Source organism: Podarcis gaigeae, assembly GCF_964106915.1.
Source record: "Podarcis gaigeae genome assembly, chromosome: 5".
Classification (NCBI taxonomy): Eukaryota; Metazoa; Chordata; class Lepidosauria; order Squamata; family Lacertidae; genus Podarcis; species Podarcis gaigeae.
This window is the reverse complement of record NC_139681.1, coordinates 57,525,402-57,546,972: the sequence shown is the minus strand read 5'-3', so window position 1 is coordinate 57,546,972 and position 21,571 is coordinate 57,525,402. Positions and strand designations below refer to the sequence as shown.

Below are 21,571 nucleotides of genomic sequence, written 5' to 3'. Positions count from 1 at the left end.
ACTTCCTGGCCTCAAACGTCGAGCCAGGCATATAGAGATAGGAAAGAATGGAGGCGTCATTCCCACCTTAGCACCTGGCGAGTGTATAATAGCGCGTGAGGCGTTTCTAAGTGCACAGACTAGCGCTGACTTTGGCTATTATACAGGCAGGCAAAGAAAAGACGGGCGTAAAAAGTGACCGCCAGGGCCTTCGTTGGATTTTCCCTCCAAGTAGCTCTAGGGCGCTAGCGCCCTCTGCGTCACTTCCTCCGCTGCTTCTCCTTCCGGTGAGGAGGAGAGGGAGGCGGCCAACCTGCTCCCATCCCGCTTTCATCTGCCATGACCGGCCGAGGCACCCCGAGCCGCTTCCTAGCCAGCGTCTTGAGGAACGGAGTGGGCCGCTACGTGGGGCAGCTGCAGCGCCTCACCTTGACGGTCAGCCGGGATGCGCAGAGCTCGCGGGGCGCCAGGTAGGCTGCTTCCCTCCCCCCCCCCCCGCAAAGAGGTGCCGGGGCTCTGGCTTCACCGGAGCGCCCTTTGCTGGTCCCCTCCATAGAAGGAATTCGAGCAGGGCTTGACTCTTCGGCTCTGCGCAACGCGGACGCTGCAGCCTGTCTTTGCAGTCGTGGGCCGTTTTCACCCTGCCCTTCAGCCGAGAGGCTCCCAAAAAGGTTTTTTTCCCCCTGGGGTGACGCAGGGGCACGCATACCCCTAAACATTTGTGAATCTTCGTACAATACTTTTGTCCTTTTACTGTAGTATTTATTTACCCCGATTTGAACTATAAAAGGGTATTTTCTTGAGTCAAAATGAGAGTTCCCCTAAACATTTTTTAAAGAAAAAAGCACTGTGTAGCACTATTGAGTTCTTATTGACTGACTGATAAGTAAAAATTTATATTGCACATTTATGATAAGTAAGTATAGTTCAATTTAAAAAGAGACAGTCCCTGCCCCCCCCCTTAAAAGGTAAAATACATGGTGCAAAAAAAGAAAGAGGGAGGAGGAGGGAAGAGGAATAGCCACTGGAATACTGTATTGACTTTCATATCTGAGCCAAGGGGGTCACTGAATTCTTACTTTTTAGGGCCTTGAAATTCAGTTTGAAGTTTCCAGATTAGGATGGGGGGGGGGGATACATGTGTGTCAGTCAGTCGGTCAAGTTTATTGCTTATAGCCAAAGGCTGCTGCAATGTATTCAATGTCATTCAATAAAATATATACTAGTTTGATACAAAACTTAAAACATTTATATAGTCAAAACATGACCTAATCTGCACAAAACTATAAAAACTCCTTAATATAGAAATCAAAACATTAGACATTTAGCTTTATAGCTCAGTATCAAATAGGTTTTCAAGGCATATGAGAAATTGTGTGTTTTGTGGAAGAGGGTCTTTATACATCAGGTGGCTGGTACAGTGTTACCTTGGGTTACATACTCCACTAACCCAGAAATAGTACCTTGGGTTAAGAACTTTGCTTCAGGATGAGAACAGAAATCACGCCACCGCAGCATGGCGGCAGCGGGAGACCCCATTAGCTAAAGTGGTGCGTCAGGTTAAGAACAGTTTCAGGTTAAGAATGGACCTCCAGAACGAATTAAGTTCTTAACCCGAGGTACCACTGTATTCAGGTAGAAATATTACTGACTCATATTAATAAAGTAATGTCCAAGAGCAATAAAGATTTGACTTGGTTGATGGCTTTGAATATTTTTTTGCTTATTAAGAGTATGTATTTATGAAACTGAAGTCTTTGGCTTTCATGCATCTCTAGAAAGTGCCCCACTTGCTTTCTATTTCTGGCATACTATAATCTGGTCGTTTTCATCTGTTCTGAAAAATGTTTAAACTGCTTAATGGGGGGGGGACCCTCTAAGCCATGCACATAAAACAATTATCAGTAAAACACAGATAAAATTAGCGAACATTAAAATCGTATATCCCAACTATGTGTTGGGATAGGCCTGTTGAAATAATATTTTTAGCAGGCATTTTTAACACTATAACTAGGGTGCCTGCCTAGTACCATATATTTATGCTACTAATATTTTAAATATTTGGGCTAACTGTTTTAGGTGTGTAGGTGGCTGCCAGAAGGGAATTGCCTGTCCTTTCTGTTGTTCTGAATAATTTTGTATAGAATCACAGAATAGTTAATGAAGAAATATTTACCTGGCCTGCAGTTTATGTAGATTTCAATGCTGCCCAATGGGAATTACTGCAGTTGAAGTCCCCCAATTGCAGATGGTGGTGGCAGCTTTTCCTGAGCTCTCCTTCAATTGTTCATAAGAACAGTTATTTAAATACCTCAGTGACTCCTTTCTTTTTTGTTCTAGAGAATACATTGAAGAAAAGGTGGTGGACTTTGCCAGGCAGAACCCTGGGATTGTGTTCTACGTTGCTCCAAAGCAGTGCAGGGTCCCTACATTGACTGCTGAATACAGTAAGTATAGAAAATGCAGCTTTGCATTAGAGACATGTTAACGAGAGATTGGTGTTAGCTGTTATTGGCATTTCCTGTGGAACTTGCTCCTAAAAATCAGCAGGGAGGGTGCACCCTATCTAAACAAGGCTTCTAAGGCAACCCTCAGCAGCAATTGATGTGTGCTATCTGCTGAAAGAATTACACACCAAGGAGCTGTAAATCAGGCCTTAGTTTGTAACATTCAGGAGTAAGAGGGTGGATGTGTGGATTTATTGAGGTTCATCAGCAAAAAATCCTTGGGATTTGGGTATAAGTGCCCAGGGAATCTTATTTCTCCAAACAGAAAAAGAATTGGTCCACATTTTATCCACCTAATTTTCTTTCTAGTGAATGGAACCGTGAAGGTAGAGTGTTTAACCAGCAAGACAGTGGATGAGATTGCAAAGGTCATCCAGAAGCTGGCAGGCCAGTCTGGCCTGGAGATCATCCGTATCCGAAAGCCTTTCCATACAGATAATCCCAGTATCCAAGGCCAGTGGCACCCATTCACAAATAAGCCCAGCAAGCTCAATGTGGAAGCTGTGGGTCAGCAGCTTCTGCAGCCCCCCAAAAACTAAATCTACAATGGTACAAACCGCCCGGGGCTTTTGTGAGTGGGAATTTCTTGTATCCAGGCCAAGATCATAAAGCTACGTTGATATAATTCAACTGGAGGAAGAATATCATCCCTCTCCTGAAAGAAATGGGCTTTGAAAGGATTCCAAACTACTGTATGTTGACATGGGACAGTTTCCTACCTGATTTGTTGTGTTTTATCAGCTAAGTTGCAGGCCAGCCCAGGTCAATGGTGAACAAGGCCTAGAACTGGATGGGACTGGCTCCTCCTCCTCCTCAAGAGAGTGGCAGAGACTTTAGAGGCAACTGTTCTCTACACCACCAGCTACTTGTGCTGGTAGCTTGTCTTATCCATGTTTTGTGCTGAATGTTATCCTTGACTAATGCTACTCTTGCCGGAATTGGAAATAAATGGATGGAACTACCTGTAAGGTTCTCTGAGGGCTTTCTTGCTAATGAACATGCCTTGAGTTGCAAATGCTTAAGTCAGTAGAGTACTAATTGTGAATTCCTCTCTTCACTGGAAGCTGCGTTGCCCGTGATAATTGTTTCCTAAGCCCTGTTTTAGTGTTCAGCTCAAGCATGGAGGGCTAAATGTTTGTAGATGGCCAAACCTGCATGTGGCACCTTAACCCGTGGTGTGCCCTGCATGTCAGGCACTCACTTTCCTTCCTCCCCCTGACTTCTGCATGTTTAGTACAAAGGTCTGGAGAGGGCTTCTGATTCCAGTTATAAAAGATTTTACAGAAACAGGGACCCTGCCTTGTTAGGATTTTTGATCTTGGGGAGGTTTCTAGCAATGCTCAGCTGAACATGCCTAGAAGTCCTCTTGAGGTTTTTGAGCTCAGTGAGTGAAGGTCTGAAGGGGTCTTTGAAGGTGGTGCTTCCATTTGTTCAACCTTCCCTCCTGCCTCTACATACCCTGTAGAGGATGGTGCTGAGTTGCTCAGCAAGTCTGAGTACCTTGCCCTTGGCTGCTCCAGATGGAAGGAGGCAAGATGATAGAGGTGTTGATTCCCTACTCTGCTGGCTTTCCTTGGTGCAACATAGTAAGGTTTGGCTCCTCATGCCTTCAGAGGTAGCATCTACACAACTTTAAAAGGAGAGTCATGTACTGTTCTGCTGGAAAGAGTGTTTCCTGTGCATACAGTACAGAAAGGATTAATTTGTGATGAAGTAGTGTTACCTTTGACATTCATCCTGTGGGAACACTACCAAACTTCATTGGCCAGCACAGAAAGAAACGAGTTATCCACCCTTCCTTTGAATTAGCAAATGTATAACAATTTCCCTGTTCACTGGAATTTCATAAGAGTCTGGGCTAGAGGTCTTTTTTGTTGTTGTTCAGATGTAGTGCCAGATATCATCTTATTTGGAGATGCTAGAAATCAAACATCATTTAGCACTGAGCTGCAGTTTCGCTAGGATATTGGAGTTGAAATTCTCATACCTGGTTTCCAAACCATTCCGAAAACAGACACACAGAGAGAGAGAGAATTCAGGCAAGTAGAAATCAGCTGGAACTTTTCTCTAAACAAGTCTACATACCATTGTCTACATTGAGTGGCTGTTTTCCATTGCCTTTATACAAGTTGCCCCATCTCTCCTCCCTTCTATTAAATATAAATTAAAGAGAACCCTTCCTCCTTGTAAAACCCCTGCCATCTCTTAATGGAAAGCACTGGGGAAACTGAATCAATTAATTAGCAATGTTGGCAGCAAAAGAAAAAAAGCATCCGGCAGCTTGGCAGAAGCAAGTTCTCATCTGGTTCCTTTCAGAGATTTTGTCATAGATTATCAACATGCGCCAGAGTCTTGGCAGAAGAAACTACATACATGAAATGGGATTTTTACCTTGGTATAAGGGTAAGAATATGAAGCTGCCTTAAACTGAGTTAGGTCCTTGCTCTGTCTAGCCAAGTTCTGCCTATTGTGATTGCCAGGGGCTTTTGAGAATCCCAGGCAGAGGTATTTTCCGGCCCTTCTACCCCCAATCCAACTGGAGGTGATGAGGATTGAATTCGAGTTTCCCTACACACAAAGCATTTGATTTGTCGTAGAGCTATGACCTGGCTTCCATAAAGGCCATACCACTAAAAAGAAGAGTTTGCCATCACTTCAGCTCAGTATATTAAACTAGCGTGTAATATGGCCCTACGTACGGCCAGGGCATAATTTTGGGCATGTGCTGCCTTTGTTTACATTCCCTTTGCAGTTTGCCTGCAAAGTATGGGCCTTTTGCAACAGTTCAAGGTGTCTTGGCATTTTCAGCTTCACCAGGTTGTGCAGCGATGGGAAGGATATAACGCTTCTTTGATTAGCAAGGGGAGGAAGCAACCAGCATCTAACTTTTGCTTCCCAGGGACATTGTGGACTTTTGTAACATGCCAGCAAGTGATACTTCTATTTCAGGAACGCCAGTCCAACAAATCTTAAGACTTTGAGTAAAAATTCCTTTTATGGCATTCTGATCAGTTTGAATTTTACATTTCTGTTAAACTGTGTATCAATCAGGAGGTTTGAGCTGGGCTCTTAAATGCTTTAAACAAGAACTTAAAATGTCTTTTGAGAAGTACTTACGTTTCATTAACAGGAGTGGAGATTGGAGCAGGAAAGTGCTTTCAGTTTGGCATGAGCTGCAGTTAACGAGAAAGCTAGGGCAAGAAGCAGACAGAGCAGCATGTAGGCCGACCAGGAATGTTGTTTTGTAAGAACAAATTCTTTTTGCACTTAATGGGTTGGTTCTAGACATTCCCTTCCATGAATGTCTTCTATTAATGGAAGAAATTTGGATCCAGTGGAGCATCCCCTAGTGCAGTTTCCCATGCTGTTCTGGGGGGATCCCTCAACCCTCTAGAACAGATTATGAGAGAGGGCGCAGGGAGAAGGCAGTTAGTAAAAACTGCCTCCCCACCTGCTTTCTCCAGTGGAAGTAGAATTCCACTGAGCGCAAGATTGAACCCAACCTAGATTCTTCATATGCCATGTTTTCAGTCTTCATAAGATGCATGGCAGTGGCAGGACTCTGAACTACAGTGGTGCCCCGCAAGACGAACGCATCGCAAGACGGAAAACCCGCTAGACGAAAGGGTTTTCCGTTTTGGAGGTGCTTCGCAAAATGAATTTCCCTATGGGGTTGCTTCGCAAGACGAAAAAATCTTGCAAGTCCCCGCGGGTTTTTTTCGCTCCCCCCCCTTTCCCTAAGCCGCTAATCCGCTTAACAGCTGATCCACTGATAAGCCGCTTAACAGCTGATCGCTAGAAGCCGCTAGACCGCTGTAGCGCTAATCCGCTAAGCTGTCAATGGGCTTGCTTCGCAAGACGAAAAAACTGCTAGACGAAGAGAATCGCGGAACGGATTCTTTTCGTCTTGCGAGGCACCACTGTAGCAGCAAAAAGAAACTGATTGAAAGGGATGAAAATAACTCCTGGATTTCCATTTCTGTTACATTACACTAGTAGATACAGCTTGCATATTTTTTATGTTGTGAACCACCCTGTGACCTTTGGGTGAAGGGCAGTACACACACACACACACATATGCACGTTCCGTATGCAGGTTTACTTATCAGGTAGTCCTACACTCTTCAAAGCCCTAAACGGCCTCGGTCCATTATACCTGAAGGAGCGTCTCCACCCCCATCATTCTGCCCGGACGCTGAGGTCCACCGCCGAGGGCCTTCTGGCGGTTCCCTCATTGCGAGAAGCGAAGCTACAGGGAACCAGGCAGAGGGCCTTCTCGGTAGTGGCGCCCACCCTGTGGAACGCCCTTCCAGCAGATGTCAAAGCGATAAACAACTACCTTACATTCAGAAGACATCTGAAGGCAGCCCTGTTCAGGGAAGTTTTTAACGTGATATTTTACTGTATTTTTTGTTTTTATGGAAGCCGCCCAGAGTGGCTGGGGAGGCCCAGCCAGATGGGCGGGGTATAAATAATAAATTATTATTATTATTATTATTATTCAATGGGACTTATTTCCAGGATTACATTAGTATTCAAGATTCTGAACAGCAACCTCCTAATCTGTCTGGTGTATTGTCCCAGTGATCAATAAATTCCTGGCTTGCTTCCTTCTCCTGTTTGAGCCTTGTTTTAATGCCGTTTGCTACTGTCAACAGGCTGGTGCTTGCACAATGGAATTTTCTATTCCCCAGCAGCCCTTGTCCCCTGCCCCATGCTCAGAATCTGCCCCCAGAGGGTTGGAAGACCACCTTGGATTTTGAGGGCGTGCAGAGATAGGAAGGGGACATCCCACTGCATGAGCAGAACTCCATACAAGAAGCATTGTATACAAGCCTTACTATATCAAGGGGATTGTCCCTATGCTTGTCTTCTGTCTTGCATGTGGTTTGGTTTCTTTTGATTGGAGAGAAGACCATTATTAGGAGAGATTCTTTGTATTGGATGTTTTGACTATAACTATTAAAAATCTCATGCTCGGGTTAAGTAATGAAGGTGTAGAAGAAGTGTGTACCAAACTGTAGCTTTGTATTGTGTGAAAAACATTAATGTAATTAGCAGTCACAAAGACTAGAAACTTGCTTTTATTAAAACTAAAGCAGTTTCTGAAGATGCTGAAACTTTCACTCATAAATTTCTGTACTTGTATAATCTGAGTGCGTTGAAAATGCTCTTGAAGCCTTCCTAATAATCACCAGATGGCTTTTTCAGTACCCCGCAGTTTGCAAATGACATCAGGTTATTTGGAGTGGTGAAAACCCAAGTAGATTGCAAAGAGCCCTGCAAGGGATCTCTCTAAAAAGGGTGTGATTTGTCATCAAAACAGTAAAAAGAGGGTCAATGTACAAGTGTAAAAACAGCTTTTCCCAGCCTGGTGCCGCCAGATGCTGGGCCTCCCAGACCCAACTGAAAATAAAAGTATCTTAATGCCCTTAGCACAAAACAGTAGTGTGCACGTATTTAGAATATTGTGTATAATTTGCATGTCTCACCAAAAAGGATACTACAGAGCTGGGAAAGGGCAACTCTGAGGGTTGAAGGTGGAGAGTTTCCCCCAATCCCATCAGATATGTAAATGAAAACCTTATCATAGATTCCTGCATTGCAGGGGGTTGGACTAGATGACCCTCAAGGTCCCTTCCAACTATAATTCTATGATAGAACCCAAGGTAGAGAAGAGCAGCAACTGTGTTAAGCGTCCATTGGGTTGAAAGCAAGGCTGTGTCAGATGTCATAAATGACATTGCAGCCTGTGGCACTCTCCCTCCTGGCCTGAAATGCATGATATATTTACATTGAGGTCTCCAGTATCAATGCTATGTGAATGACACATAAATTAGATTTCCTAAAGGCTCATAGTAGATCATGAGAAACGATGACAAAAACTTCCTTAAGTGCACCACAAATGTATCCTTACAAGACTAAACTCTGTGGTATGTAGACTAGTGTTTTTTTTACCCTGTATTGCAGATGGATTGGGCTAAGAGATTCTACTCCTGCTTCCCTGTCATTTCTCACCCACAGGTCACGCAGACACCAGTGAATACAGTGGTACCTCGGTTTTTGAACGTAATCCATTCCAAACAGTTCGACCTCTGAAATGTTTGAAAACCAAGGTGTGGTTTCCAACAGCTAGGCCTCCAGATCTTGCACTCAGCGGACGCCACGTGGCATGTTCGACTTCTGAGGAGTGTTCAAAAACCGAAGCATTTACTTCCAGGTTTATGGTGTTCGTAAACTAAAATGTTCGTCAATGGAGACATTTGAAAACTGAGGTACCACTGTATTAGGGGATGTCACTCTTACCCCTTACTCCAGTTTGACAAAGCAATAATAATTTCAGATGGGAGAAACCATGATCTAGATTTAGCAAGAAACTCGTGCTAGTTCAGACCAGGAGCAAAACAACTATTCTTGTACATTGGAGAAGGCAAGACTAAACTTTCTAAAGACTATTAAGGTTGTACTGAAACCTGTCCTCTCACCCACAGGAGAGAGTATGGACAAATTGCAATTCAACTTCAGCAGAGGGCACTGTTTTCCTGCAGGTTCACATAAGCAAACAGCAAAGTTTGGATGAAACAGCTCAGTTATTTTGCACCAGCAAGGTGTCATTCAAAAGCTCATGGGCTGTAAGCCATAGTTTAATTTGTTTTTAAAGAAGCTATTAGTTGTGATATACTAAGGTTTCTCCATTCAGCTGCCTAGCCCCTCTAATACCATAGGAGAGAGACCATTTGCTATGGGCCAACACTAGCAAGTTGTAGACTGTGATTGTGCCCCAAAAACCCCCAAAGGAACTGAAAGCATCTCCTAATGTCATCTAAGTAAAACCCAAACTCTGAAGGATTAACCAATAGCCATCATTTATATCTGATGCTCAGATTTGATTAGATTTGATTTTGATTTTGATGCTCAGAAAAAAATACCCTTAATTCTATTTATATAGATGTATTTGAAACGTGATTTGAATTTGACATAATTCGGGTGTAACAAAGAAGTTTTGTTACCTACCTCTTGAAATGGCAGCTGCACTTCTTGTCCCCTCATTATGACTGCTGATGCCCTTCTGGCTGTTGAAACTATTGGTAGGAAACCACCCTCTAACCACCCCTCTGTCCAGCCCGACAGCATCATTCCCCACACAAGCCAAGGGCACATTCCGATATACCCCACCCAGACAAACCCAACAGATCGCTGTGGCTCTGTTTATCGATCATTGTTTTTATATATAAATATAATTCCATTTAAATAAGATCTTATTTTACAGCAATTGGAAAACAAACCATCAACGCCAACGGAAAAAACAACAACCAAAAAGAGAGAGAGAGAAGGAAATGAGCATGGAGCCTGTGGCTGCTCCGGAGGGCCGGCCGGAGGTAGTTGCTGAGTCGTAACACTGTTTCTTTGCTGGGCTGGGGAGGAGGAATCACAGAGGGCAGTTAGGGGGTTTAGTTCACAGCAAAGTGGGCTCCCTGTGCCCTCCACCCTGCCCTACACGGAGCTCTCGTCCAGCTTTTCTACCAGCTGCGTGTGTTTCCGCTTCTCCAGGATCTTGCTCAGCTCCTCTGTGAAGGAGTTGTAGAGCGGAGAGGTGCACGGCTCCTCATTCTGCCGCAGGAGCATGTAGCTGTTCCCGTTCATCTTGCGCAGCATGCTGGGCAAAGTGGTGATGCCGTTGGTGAACTCGGCAGGGAGCGGAGGAGGGGGTGGCGGTGGGATGGGGAGCGTTTCCTTGGAGGGCGATGGCACGGTGGGGGCTTCCCCGGGGATGATTTGCAGGCAGCCGTCCAGGTAGGTGCCCGGGTCCTCCTCCTCGTCGTCCTCCCCTCCTTTGCCCAGGCAATTGGAAGAGACCGTCTGCAGCTCCACGCTGGGTGCCTGGGGGACCCCTAGGCTGTACTTGCCCCTCCGCTTCTGCAGGCAGGAGACATAGAGCAGCACGACACTAAGCACCAGGCACAGCCCCCCCAGCAGCGTGATGACGGCAATGTAGATGAACCTCACGTCCCCGTAAGTGGCACTGGCGGCGTGCCAGTACGGGTGCGACACGGTGGATGCCTGCTGTGGCACTCGCTGCTCAGGGAGCACATTCAGGGTGTAAGCAGCCACCAGGGCCTGGAGGCCGTTCTCCTCCGCGTAGCAGCGGTATTCCCCGCTGTGCTCCGGCTGGGTGTCCGTCACCAGCAGCCCGTCCACCCCGAGGCGGAAGCGGTCCTGTCCGTCCTCCGCCAGCACTTTGGTGCCGTTCACCAGCCAGGTCGCCCGGGCCAGGTTGGACATCTGCTCGCAAGGCAGGAGTACGTCATCACCACACAGCACTGTCCGGTTCTTCTGCATGGGTGTGGCTGCAGGAGACACAAACACACGTAGTAAGCACCAAATTGCTGCCCTACCTGAGCCGCAACAATTCAGGTGTCAGACTGGAGTGCCAGTTAATACTCTGGAAGAGGCACTCTGGGCTCTCCAGCTGAGGGGGATGGGACACCCAAAGGGTTTGGGGAGGGTTGTTTTATTTTTAAAAGCGAAAGCGCTCCTTTAAGTACAGATAATAAAGGGAATCTGAGGCCAGGCTCTAAAACGCTTAGATCCCTTAGTTGGGATAGGCACAGCCCTATAGTGAGTGGTTAGTATTCAGAACTGTCCCAAAAAACATCCCTCATTCATGGCTCTCTCTTCCCCCATTCCCTTACTCCACCCTACTGCGAAAACAATGAGTGAAAGAATAATTTTGATAAAACAAAAGCCCACAATGCAAAGAAATGTATGTTGTCCTACTTAATTTGCACTACTTTGTGTCCATAATCTTCTAGTTTTTCTGTTGTTGTTTTACATAACCCTGTGCTGGAAATACTCTATTAATTAAGGAAAACAAACTTTGAATCTGGGTGGGAAGAAGGGAAGCTTGCTCCTATTGCAAGCAAAGGTTGGAAACAGATGAACAATTCCCTTTAGGAAGGAATCATTATCCATTCTCTCAACCCAGAGCACCGGACCAAGGTAGCAGAGGCAAGGCTCCATTGGCTTCCAGAAGGGGCAGTATCAGAATCTTACCCTGGGCAGAGTCGTTCGAGCAGCCCACATTGCCATGCACAATGTCCTGGATCAGCAGACTCCTAAGCCAATATAAGCAAAACCTTGATCAGCTGGGAAAAGGCAGCAGCACAAAAATACTCAATCTCACCGGCATGCAGCACATACCTGATGAAATTTGTGGGTATTAATACACTTGTGGGCAGAATCTTACATGCTCCAGCAGGCACGCCTCCCCAGCATAAGCACCCCAATATGCACAGCTGCATAATATCTAATACACAAACTGCAGGCTTTGCTGAAACCTCCCGAGTCACCTGCATATGTCACCTCACACAAGGGCACGTGCACAGCCAGCAGACAATTCCAGCGACAAAATACAGAGGTCTTCAGCGTGATCCCTTTAATTAGAGTATGGAGCTAAGGCTGCTCAGCTGTAGTCCAGGCCTTAAAGAGAAGGTATTACTAAGGAAGACCCAATCTGAGTCCACGCTTGCAGGGGGTGGGTGGGGACACACACACAATGTAAAGCTTGTTTATTTAAATAGGCTTTCAGTGAGTTCCTATGGGCTTTAGCAACCTATAGGATTTAGCTACCTGCCCTATCTATACATTTATGCTGTGATTCTTGTAATGGATTTATATTTTAGCATGCACACACTCAAAACTTTCATTGCTGTAAAGCATGTAAATTTTATGAAATATATTCTTATTACTGACCGCTGACTACAGCTTCTTAGATATCCTGCAAAATCAGAACCCACTAAACCTAACCCGTTTTGTTTGAGACAGAGAGATGCCCTGATATGTTTAAATCCAAGTAACAGGGGTGTCCTGTCAAATGTCCACTTTCAATAGGGAGGGATAGAGTGAAGGAATGTTGTTAAGTCTCAAACAAGCACAAACTAATACTCCATTGATCCAATAAACCTCAATGTAGGATAGGTCTCAATGCAGAAGCACATTAGTGGTGCCTTAACAGAGCCCTGGCTTCACCAAGTATTGGCGAACATTGGTCTTGGATGCAAGCTGTATGCATGCATTACTCATATGTAGGACATGCCTGAGTACAGACCAGAGTGGGGAGCACATGTTTAACCCACCTCAAGTCTTCTTTTCTTCAATAGCTGCATTGAGCATGGTCAGTGTATGAGCTCCTCCTTGCCTGCAGGGCATCTGCCTGACTGGGACATCCAGGCAACTTGGTGTCCCAGTCATGTGGAGTTCCAGCAGGAGCTCACATATTGGCTGCCTTAGTCGGACAAACACACCCAATGGGAAGTTGTTTAAAAACAACAACCAAATATCCAGCATTTGAGGAATGAACAGGGTAGGTTCAAAAGTATCGCCCTGCTCCAGTTTGTGCACAAGTATACTCCACATGCAAGTACAGTGGTATCTCAGGTTACAGACGCTTCAGGTTACAGACTCTGCTAACCCAGAAATAGTACCTCAGATTAAGAACTTTGCTTCAGGATGAGAACAGAAATCATGCTCCGGCAGCGCGGCAGCAGTGAGAGGCTCCATTAGCTAAACTGGTACCTCAGGTTAAGAACAGTTTCAGGTTAAGAACAGACCTCCAGAAAGAATTACGTTCTTAACCCAAGGTACTACTGTAACAGGTACACAGTGTTATATAAACTTCCAGGTCTTTGTAGTCAGTTTTCAATTACCTGTCCAGCATCTCGGCTACTTCTCTGCAGGTCTCGCCATCCCAGCCACAGTATGGGTCTCGGGCCAGAATACAATCAAAGCAGGAGACATAGCGCTTGCAGGAGGAAAATGGTAACTGCAGAATTCCACTCTGAGCCCCCACATACAGACTCCTCTGCAAAGAGAGGAAAAACAGGACATGCACTCAGCAGAGATGCAAAGGCAGGGAACTGAAACATCCAATTAACTGTTGAAAGGCAATGTAAGGTGCAATGCTTCAAGGCCCAGGTTAATTACTGTATTTTTCCATGTAGAAGACTATGTTTTTTAACCAAAAAATGAGGTTTAAAATTGGGGCTCGTCTTATACATGGGTAGTGCTGAGGGGTGTTATCTTAATTTGGAGTTCCCTAAAATAGGGAGTGTTTTATACATGGGGGCATCTTATACACGGAAAAACACGGTATTATTTTTCTTACATTCATATCTTGCCTTTCTTCTGCCATGGAACCTAAGGTGGCAAATACATTGTTCCCAGGTAGCCACTCTTCCAGGTGCTGACTAGACCTGCTTCACTTCAGCAAAGTGGTGGCTTTCAGACCATACCTTGGAATGACTTAAAAGGCAGAACTGGAAGCCAGGATTTTTATAGAAGCTGGGCTCAGCTATAGCTGGTACATTCAATATCATGTGTTGGTAACAGGTAGCTTCAGCACCAGTGTTTGACCAGCAGAGGGAAGCAGGGAACCAGAGTAAGTCACTGGGGTCACCCTGCAGCCATTTATCCTTCCCAGCTCAAGGCTATCCTACTGCTGTACGTGTTCATCACCTGGTGCGTAGATTTGCTGCCTCTCCAAAGCCACCCTAACATCAAAAAAAGTCTGAGGGCAGAGTTGCATTCCCCGCTGACCGCTCGGAGGGAGATGCTTGAAATGAAAGAGAAAGAACAAAGGCCAGGAAAAGTCCCTCCTTGAGTCCCATCTACATTATTTCCCTTTAACAGCAGCATGACATGCAGGCGTTTGCCTGGCTAAGCTTTCTCCACCCTTTTTATCTCCAAGCCAGGAAAAACACAACCAACTAAATATTTGCATGTCTGGCTGATGGTTAATGCAAGGAACTGGGGCAGAGCCAGTAAAAAACAAAAAAGTGGCAGTCCTAGAAAAAGAGCCCAAAGAGAAAGCAGGAAGGGTGTTAGCCCATGTGGTACCCTCCATATGTAGCTGCACTGCAACTCCTGTGACCCCCAGCACACGGTCAGTGGTCAAGGATGATGGGAATTGTAGTCTTAACAAGATCCAGAGGAGCCTGCAGAACCACACATGACTGCACATATTATAGTACTAAAATATCATCCCACCTGCAGTACATCACACAAGTTCCCCTGACAGCTGTACCAGGGAGGCATAAACCTTCACTGTCACACTGAGAAAGGAACTAGGGACTGAGCTACAAATAGGGCTGCTGCTGTTTTGCCTGACGGGAACTGAAGAATTCAACAGATGCAGCATTTGCTAGGATGGAGGTTCTAATCTAGTGATTTTCCCCCCTCCTGCTTGTCATCATAGAGTCACAAAGCATATTGGCTGGAAGACCTGCTCCCTGCCTTGCAAGCCTTTTCCCACCTGGCCTGTGAGGGTGGGGTCTGGATCAGTTGAGGCTGCTGAACAGACTCTTGGGCTGGGGTGTTTTGTTGCTGGGGGGGGGGGTTGTTGCTGTTGATTTTTGTGTATCTTTATTTTAGACCTTGTGATTTATGTGGAAATTGTTCAGCTTGGTTGTGTATTTTTTGATGTTTTGTTTATTTATGACTTCTTTCGTTATGCTGAATTTATGTCATAAGCCGCCTTGAGCATGGTTTGGATGGTGAAAAGGCGGCATGCAAATTATGCATACAGAATTGAATCTGTTAAGTCACAAAAAATGGCAGTCCTTCCTGGGAGCTGGAAAGGGAAGCTTTTAAACTTGTGCAGCTTTGCAAGGAATGTGGAGGAACAAGCTCCAGACTGCTGAGCAAAGGGCTCTAACGAGGCAGGACAGCGCATGACAGGGCCTTTGGACACTGGGTGGGAACCACCTTAGCTACAGGCAAAGCCAAATAAACACCCTCAAGGCACAGTTTTATTGAGGGCTGCCTATTGGCAGAGACTGCACAGAATCAGAATACATAAGAAAAACACCACCCACGTTCCACAAGCTTATGATTCTTTTTCCTTCCAAGGTGAAAGGTGTAAAGGGGAACCACACCTTGACAGAGCGTTTGCTAATATGGATAGTTCTTTCCTGTTACAGTGGTATGAAAAAAAGGTGACTATCTTACAACTTTGGTAGAGAGAAGTGTGCAGGACATAGGTTAGCAATGAAGTCCAGACTATCCTGAATTGGTTCTCCAGCTGACATAGGCCTGTTCCCAACATTTGTTTACTGCACCCTTGTTGGTGCTTTGCTTTTTCACAGTGCATGTGTGCCTTCACCAAGAGCATTTGGGTGGGGTCTGAAGCCACATGTACCTGCTTTTTAGAGATGACAAGGTTCTCCACAGGCTGGGGGGCTTTGAAGACCTGGATCTCCTCGATGATGTGGACCATGGAACCAATGACCACAGCCTTGTGAATCCAGCCATTACCTGTTAAAGGGGAGTAAACATTAAAAAGGCAATTTCGAACACAGTCTCATTCTTGACATCAGTCATGCAGGCAAAATTCAAGGTGCTAGCCCTGTGTAGGGTCTGGGTGGCAAGTGAGAGGATCTGTCTACTTCCAGATTTACAAGAAGCCTAAGTGTGCCTGAACACTGTAGAGCCAGTCTATGCTGCAGGACAACAGTTTTGTCACTTCTTTTCCTGTTCTTTTCCTCTCCCCAGAATAATGGGATTTGTAGTTCTGAGAGGAGTTCAACTGAATTCTAAACAGGCACAAAGTTGTAACTGCCCAAGTTCTATAGTGGAACTTCACTGGCAATCATGAAACCATCACTCCCTTTCTCAGAGCAATTTTCCAGAACTGATTTGATGCTGGGGTTTTGTCATCAAAAAAGCATCACTTGGAGTAGAACTTAAGAGGAATATAACCTTTTATGTTTGAGAGAGACAAAAACCCACAAAGCCTGCCTAAGTGACGGAAAAGGGGCAAAGAAGAACAGATAATCAACCTTTGATTCTCTGTGTCCTTTGAAGAGCAAAAGCCAGAAAAAGCAAGGATGACCTGGGGGGGGGGGGGGAGGAAAGCAACCATACCTGTTTACAGGTATGTCTGTTTGCAGCTGTCAATTAGAACTGAGTGGCACTGGAACAGCTTAGGAAAAGGGAAGCTCTGCAGCATACAGAAACCCCAACTGTTTCTCATTTAAAAAAAACACCACAGATTCAGCTACACAGGTTTGGAAGGCTTAGAAAGCATAATAGGGTTGCACTCTTTGTCTCCTCTACATTCCGATACAAGGTTGAGAGGGGTGAGAACAACAAGTAACCTCCCTAGATGTGTGTTCTGTCCTAACAGATGAGGACACACAGACACTTAGATATGCACGGGGAATGCAAACACACCTACCCGTTCCCAAGAAGAGCATGTCATACACTCGCCCATCCAGGGCTCCGACTCTGTCTACAGCTACTTGGGTATAAACCGCATTTTTCTTCACCAACAGGGGGACTCCATCCGCAGGCTTCACCTCTTCATGCATCAGTGGATGGAGCTTGATAAAATCCAGCACACCATTGGGCAGGTCCTGGGAGGTGTTGTAGCCATTCTTGCGAGCCCGACTGGTGATGCACTGCAGAGGAGAAATGGGTGTTATTTGCACACCTAGCTTCAAGATGCTTCTGGTCTTCAGCTCCCATTATCCTTGACCTTTGGCCATGCTAGCTGAGACTGATGGAAGCTGGGGTCCAACAACAGCTGGAGGACCACAGGTTCTCCACCCCTGCTCTAACAGCTAAAGCATATAAACAAATACCCCTTCTGATACACCAGTTGACAGGCTTGTTGTATTTCAATCTGCAGGTAAGAGACTGAACACAACCCTACATGCAACTCAAACCTAGAATGCCTGTGAAAAGCCTAATTGGAGCATCTACTTTTCTGCTGGTATGGATTTTTTGGGGGTAGGGGAGCCCTCAACCTTCACCCTCAGTATGAAATGGTGCATATTAGTCTATTTTAGTTATGAGCACTCTTGTGTTCCTTGGGTGGAAGAGAGTGCCTCCCGCCTCCTTTATCTGAGACAAGAGGCAAAGTAAGATATTATTTATTTATTTATGCTATTCTGTGCATGAGTCACCTAATAAAAAACTGTTCTCTAGGTGACATGCAGCCAGACAAATAAATAAAATTAAAATGAACAGCAAAACTATAAATCAGAAAAACCAACACAGCAGTAGATAAAATCCAGCCATAAAGTCTGACACTGATTAAAACCTCCAGCACCAACCCAACAAAACTCAGGTTCAAAAACTAAAAGCCAGCCATTATTCCGAACTGACTTAAATAGAATATTATCAATGATGTTTAAGGGCTATTAAGTTGGGTAAGTAACTTACTGATCCTGGCCGGGGCACTGGCACCTCCCCGGTGTACTGGGACCACTTGCGGGAGGAGTCCTGGTATTCCATGTAAGTCCCTTCGAAGGCTGCCCGCACTTCAGAGATGTTGTACCGGCAGATGGCAGACACCTCTATGCTCCTCCTGAAAGGCATGGTGACATGGTCATAGCACAGGACCAGAGCCTTCCACTTCTTGCTAATTCCTCTGGGTTCACAGAAACCAGGCATGGGAAACCTGTGGTGCTCCAGATATTGCTGTACTCTTTAACTCCCATCAGCCCCAAGCAGCATGGTCAGTGGGCAGAAATGATGGGAGAGCCACATGCTCCCCACCCTCAACATAAAACGATCCTTGTAGCACTATAGGGCCACAAGGAATCTGAAGATCATCTGGTTTGACCAATAGGGAACAGGTTTCATGAACTAAACCCAGATGGCTCAACAAAGTCTATGACACTGCATGTTGGAGGAGAATGCGATAAATCCTGGGTATCGTCACCAGCACACTTGACTTACAGGAAAACTATTCTCCCATTCCAGATAAACGGATTAGATAGAGCCTAAGATTGGATAAAACCTGGCCCGTGAATGAAGCATGCCTGCCCTTCTCTGCAGAAAACATTTCTTGTTTCAGGGACAGGCAGTAGACTTAAAAAAAAAAAGGCCACAAGATCAGCTGCAAAATCTATCTTGGCTGTGGAGAGTTAGGTCATGACTACAGGGTTCTTAAGTCTAGCAGTTAGCAGCAGTTGTTTCTACCAGTAAGGCAGCATTCTAGCAACCTTTTTCTCAAGCAGTTGGCTGCCCAGGCACTGCCACTTTATAGGGACTATACCTAGAACTTTCTAATGCAGGGGTAGACAACCTAAGGCCCGTGGGCTGGATGCGGCCCAATCGCCTTCTCAATCCGGCCCGCGGACGGTCTGGGAATCAGCGTGTTTTTATATGAGCAGAATGTGTGCTTTTATTTAAAATGCATCTCTGGGTTATTTGTGGGGCATAGGAATTCATTCATATATATATTTTTTCAAAATATAGTCTGGCCCACCACATGGTCTGAGGGACAGTGGACCTGCCCACTGCTGAAAAAGGTTGCTGACCCCCACTCTGTTTTGGCAGAATGTCAGTGGAGCCAGACTAGCAGCCTTTGGTAAGGGAGAACAAAAGAAGCTATTCAGAGTGAGTACCTGCTAGGTGACCGGAGTGGATATAGAGAAACACGCATATGTAAAAGTTTTAAAATGTTTTACACATTTATATTAAAAGTAATTGAACAAGTTATTTTAAAAAGCATGAGCAGCTGATGGTACAAACAGTTCTTATATACCTCACTATAGATCTGGAGTGTCCAGATCCACAAGAGGATGGGGCTCCTGTAAGTTTAATGGTTGTATGGAAGAGGGAGTTTCAGCAGCTACACCTCCTGAATTTCCCTCTTCTACTCAACAGTTAAAAGCGCAGTTGTTCTGTCCTCCTGTGCATCTGGCCAGCAAGGCACTGTCATCCACTACCCAAGACTCCACTTGCCTCTGAGAACCTTTGCTTGAGGCAGCCAAAAGCTCTGGTGCCATAAACTGTGCAAAGGTCCGAGTGACAGGGACCTTTAATCCCTTTCACTCTCTGCTGCCAGGCGGAGCTTGGAAGAGTAATCAGTCCCTGCACCAAGATGAAGTGGCTCACTTGAGTTCCCTATGCAGAAGGCTGGCGCAGCTGCTGGAGCGCCAGCAGAATTTCCCCCAGCTATGCTTATGCCTCCCACCCCCACCCCTTTGTTGGGAGGCTGTATCTGAGCTGCTATTTAAAATTTTCTGCAATGCCCCCCAATGCAGCACTGCTCTGAATCATTATGGGCCCAGCTGCTCAGCACTGCATTGCAGTGGTGCTGCCTGGTACATGCTACCCCATTGCCACTGCCGAGTAGGTCTGCTGGGGCCTGCCAGCTGGCACTCTGGCTTTAAAACCTGGAGCCAGTCCTGGTATTCTGTATCTGAACAAGACTCTCTCAGGGTCCCTGCCCTCTCTTTGCAGCTGTATCCCCAGCATTGTTTTATTCTCTCTATAAACCGCTTTGAGTATTTTTTTTTCTTTCAATAATCTAGTGATGTATACATTTTATGAAATATATATATATATATATATATGCAGGTTTTGGTGTCCTCGGGTGTCTTCCCGTGTAAAAGTTGGGGTGTCTAGGCGACGTTTCGACGAGGTCTCACTCGTCATCTTCAGGCTGGTGCTTTCGGCTTCTTGTTACTGGAACAGAGCGGGATCTCAATGTTTGAGTTCCTATAAATACTGTAGAGGGGGTGTGGTGTCTAGCCTCCAATGTTCTGGGCAGAGAGGAAGTTCCCAGGCTAGTGTGCCTTTTCTTCTTTTGTTCCTTAATTACTTGAGAGATACCTTGAGTGATTTCTTGAGTGATATCCTGAGTACCACTTAGGTGGGTCATTAGGTGTGGATTAGTTGCTAAAGTCTTTGTGTCTTGACCTCTTGAACTTTGTGAAGAGTTTTCCTGAGAAGATGGCTGTATTGCACTTAGTTGTGCTTTGGCTTGGCTTCGTGTATAGGGGCGAGCTGTGGTTTTGTGGCTTGTGTCAGCCAGATCTGTGTAGGGATTGCAGGGGGGTGCAGCATCCGGAGGTGCCACCATGGATTGGCTACTGGATGGTGTCAGTAATTCATCTGTGGAGAGGGTCTGGGTTTGGGTCTGGTGTGGTTGATTGGTGTTGGCGTTCTGTGTGCCTCTGGATCTGGTGTCAGTTTTTGTGGGGAGGGCTAATTTCCAGATGTCTGGCAAGCGGGATGTGTCGTCACGCTTGTTCATGTTGTGAGGGTGTTTCTCTATCTCGATGGCTTCCATGATTATTCTCTTGTGGTGATGTTCCGTGTTAAAGAGCAATTTGGAATCTGCAAAATTAATTTCGTGTCCTGTTTCTTTCATGTGTTGGAAAAGAGAGGAAGTTTTTTCTTCTTTTTTGACGGCATTCTTGTGTTCTGCGATACGTGCATTTATTCGTCTGTTTGTTTGTCCAATGTACGTGGCTGGGCACCGGATGCTGCACCCCCCTGCAATCCCTACACAGATCTGGCTGACACAAGCCACAAAACCACAGCTCGCCCCTATACACGAAGCCAAGCCAAAGCACAACTAAGTGCAATACAGCCATCTTCTCAGGAAAACTCTTCACAAAGTTCAAGAGGTCAAGACACAAAGACTTTAGCAACTAATCCACACCTAATGACCCACCTAAGTGGTACTCAGGATATCACTCAAGAAATCACTCAAGGTATCTCTCAAGTAATTAAGGAACAAAAGAAGAAAAGGCACACTAGCCTGGGAACTTCCTCTCTGCCCAGAACATTGGAGGCTAGACACCACACCCCCTCTACAGTATTTATAGGAACTCAAACATTGAGATCCCGCTCTGTTCCAGTAACAAGAAGCCGAAAGCACCAGCCTGAAGATGACGAGTGAGACCTCGTCGAAACGTCGCCTAGACACCCCAACTTTTACACGGGAAGACACCCGAGGACACCAAAACCTGCATTCCTGTACCCGTGAAAATCTACGAAAGCAAATATATATATATATATCAATATATATATCACACCTGTCCTTGCTACCACTTACTGGCTATCATTGCGTCTGTCTTCCTGCTATCCCTCCATGAACTTCCAGCCAGTATTTGGAAAACGTTACCTTGCACCTGTGTGGCCTATCTGCATGAGAGATACTGGACTTGGGGGGGGGGTCTGGATTCACCACTAGACAGGGTGAAGTCCACCTGCCCCAGGCAGCAGATTTTGGAGGTACCATTAAACAACAGCAAATTGCTGTCACAGTAGCAACATTTATATCT

The 21,571-nt window shown here is 45.6% G+C and overlaps 2 protein-coding genes across 5 annotated transcripts in view; one reads left to right on the top strand and one right to left on the bottom strand.

Moving 5' to 3' along the window:
* The first annotated feature begins 3 nt into the window (after positions 1-3).
* On the top strand, positions 4-3,449 carry MRPL43 (mitochondrial ribosomal protein L43). The gene is made up of 3 exons (XM_083738084.1): positions 4-449; positions 2,320-2,426; positions 2,796-3,449. The coding sequence occupies exons 1-3, from the start codon at positions 319-321 to the stop codon at positions 3,023-3,025; spliced, it is 468 nt and encodes a 155-aa protein (XP_083594210.1). The 5' UTR covers positions 4-318; the 3' UTR covers positions 3,026-3,449.
* A 6,245-nt stretch (positions 3,450-9,694) lies between these two features.
* Positions 9,695-21,571, bottom strand: part of SEMA4G (semaphorin 4G) — a 94,684-nt gene continuing 82,807 nt past the window's right edge. For all 4 annotated transcript variants that reach the window (XM_083737935.1, XM_083737936.1, XM_083737934.1 and 1 more), the window contains 6 exons: positions 17,709-17,853; positions 16,720-16,942; positions 15,682-15,797; positions 13,193-13,347; positions 11,541-11,602; positions 9,695-10,834 (listed from right to left, as the gene is read on the bottom strand). In XM_083737935.1, coding sequence (XP_083594061.1) covers positions 9,981-10,834; positions 11,541-11,602; positions 13,193-13,347; positions 15,682-15,797; positions 16,720-16,942; positions 17,709-17,853 — 1,555 coding nt within the window. In that variant the 3' untranslated portion in view covers positions 9,695-9,980. The remainder of the gene's footprint in view (positions 10,835-11,540; positions 11,603-13,192; positions 13,348-15,681; positions 15,798-16,719; positions 16,943-17,708; positions 17,854-21,571) is intronic.

What these genes read in the sequence shown, in the direction of transcription:
- MRPL43 (XM_083738084.1), top strand. Translation starts at nt 319, where the DNA reads ATGACCGGCCGAGGCACCCCGAGCCGCTTCCTAGCCAGCGTCTTGAGG. An exon ending in CAGAGCTCGCGGGGCGCCAG is followed by an intron (nt 450 to 2,319) that starts GTAGGCTGCTTC and finishes TTTTTGTTCTAG; the next exon opens with AGAATACATTGAAGAAAAGG. An exon ending in TACATTGACTGCTGAATACA is followed by an intron (nt 2,427 to 2,795) that starts GTAAGTATAGAA and finishes TTTTCTTTCTAG; the next exon opens with TGAATGGAACCGTGAAGGTA.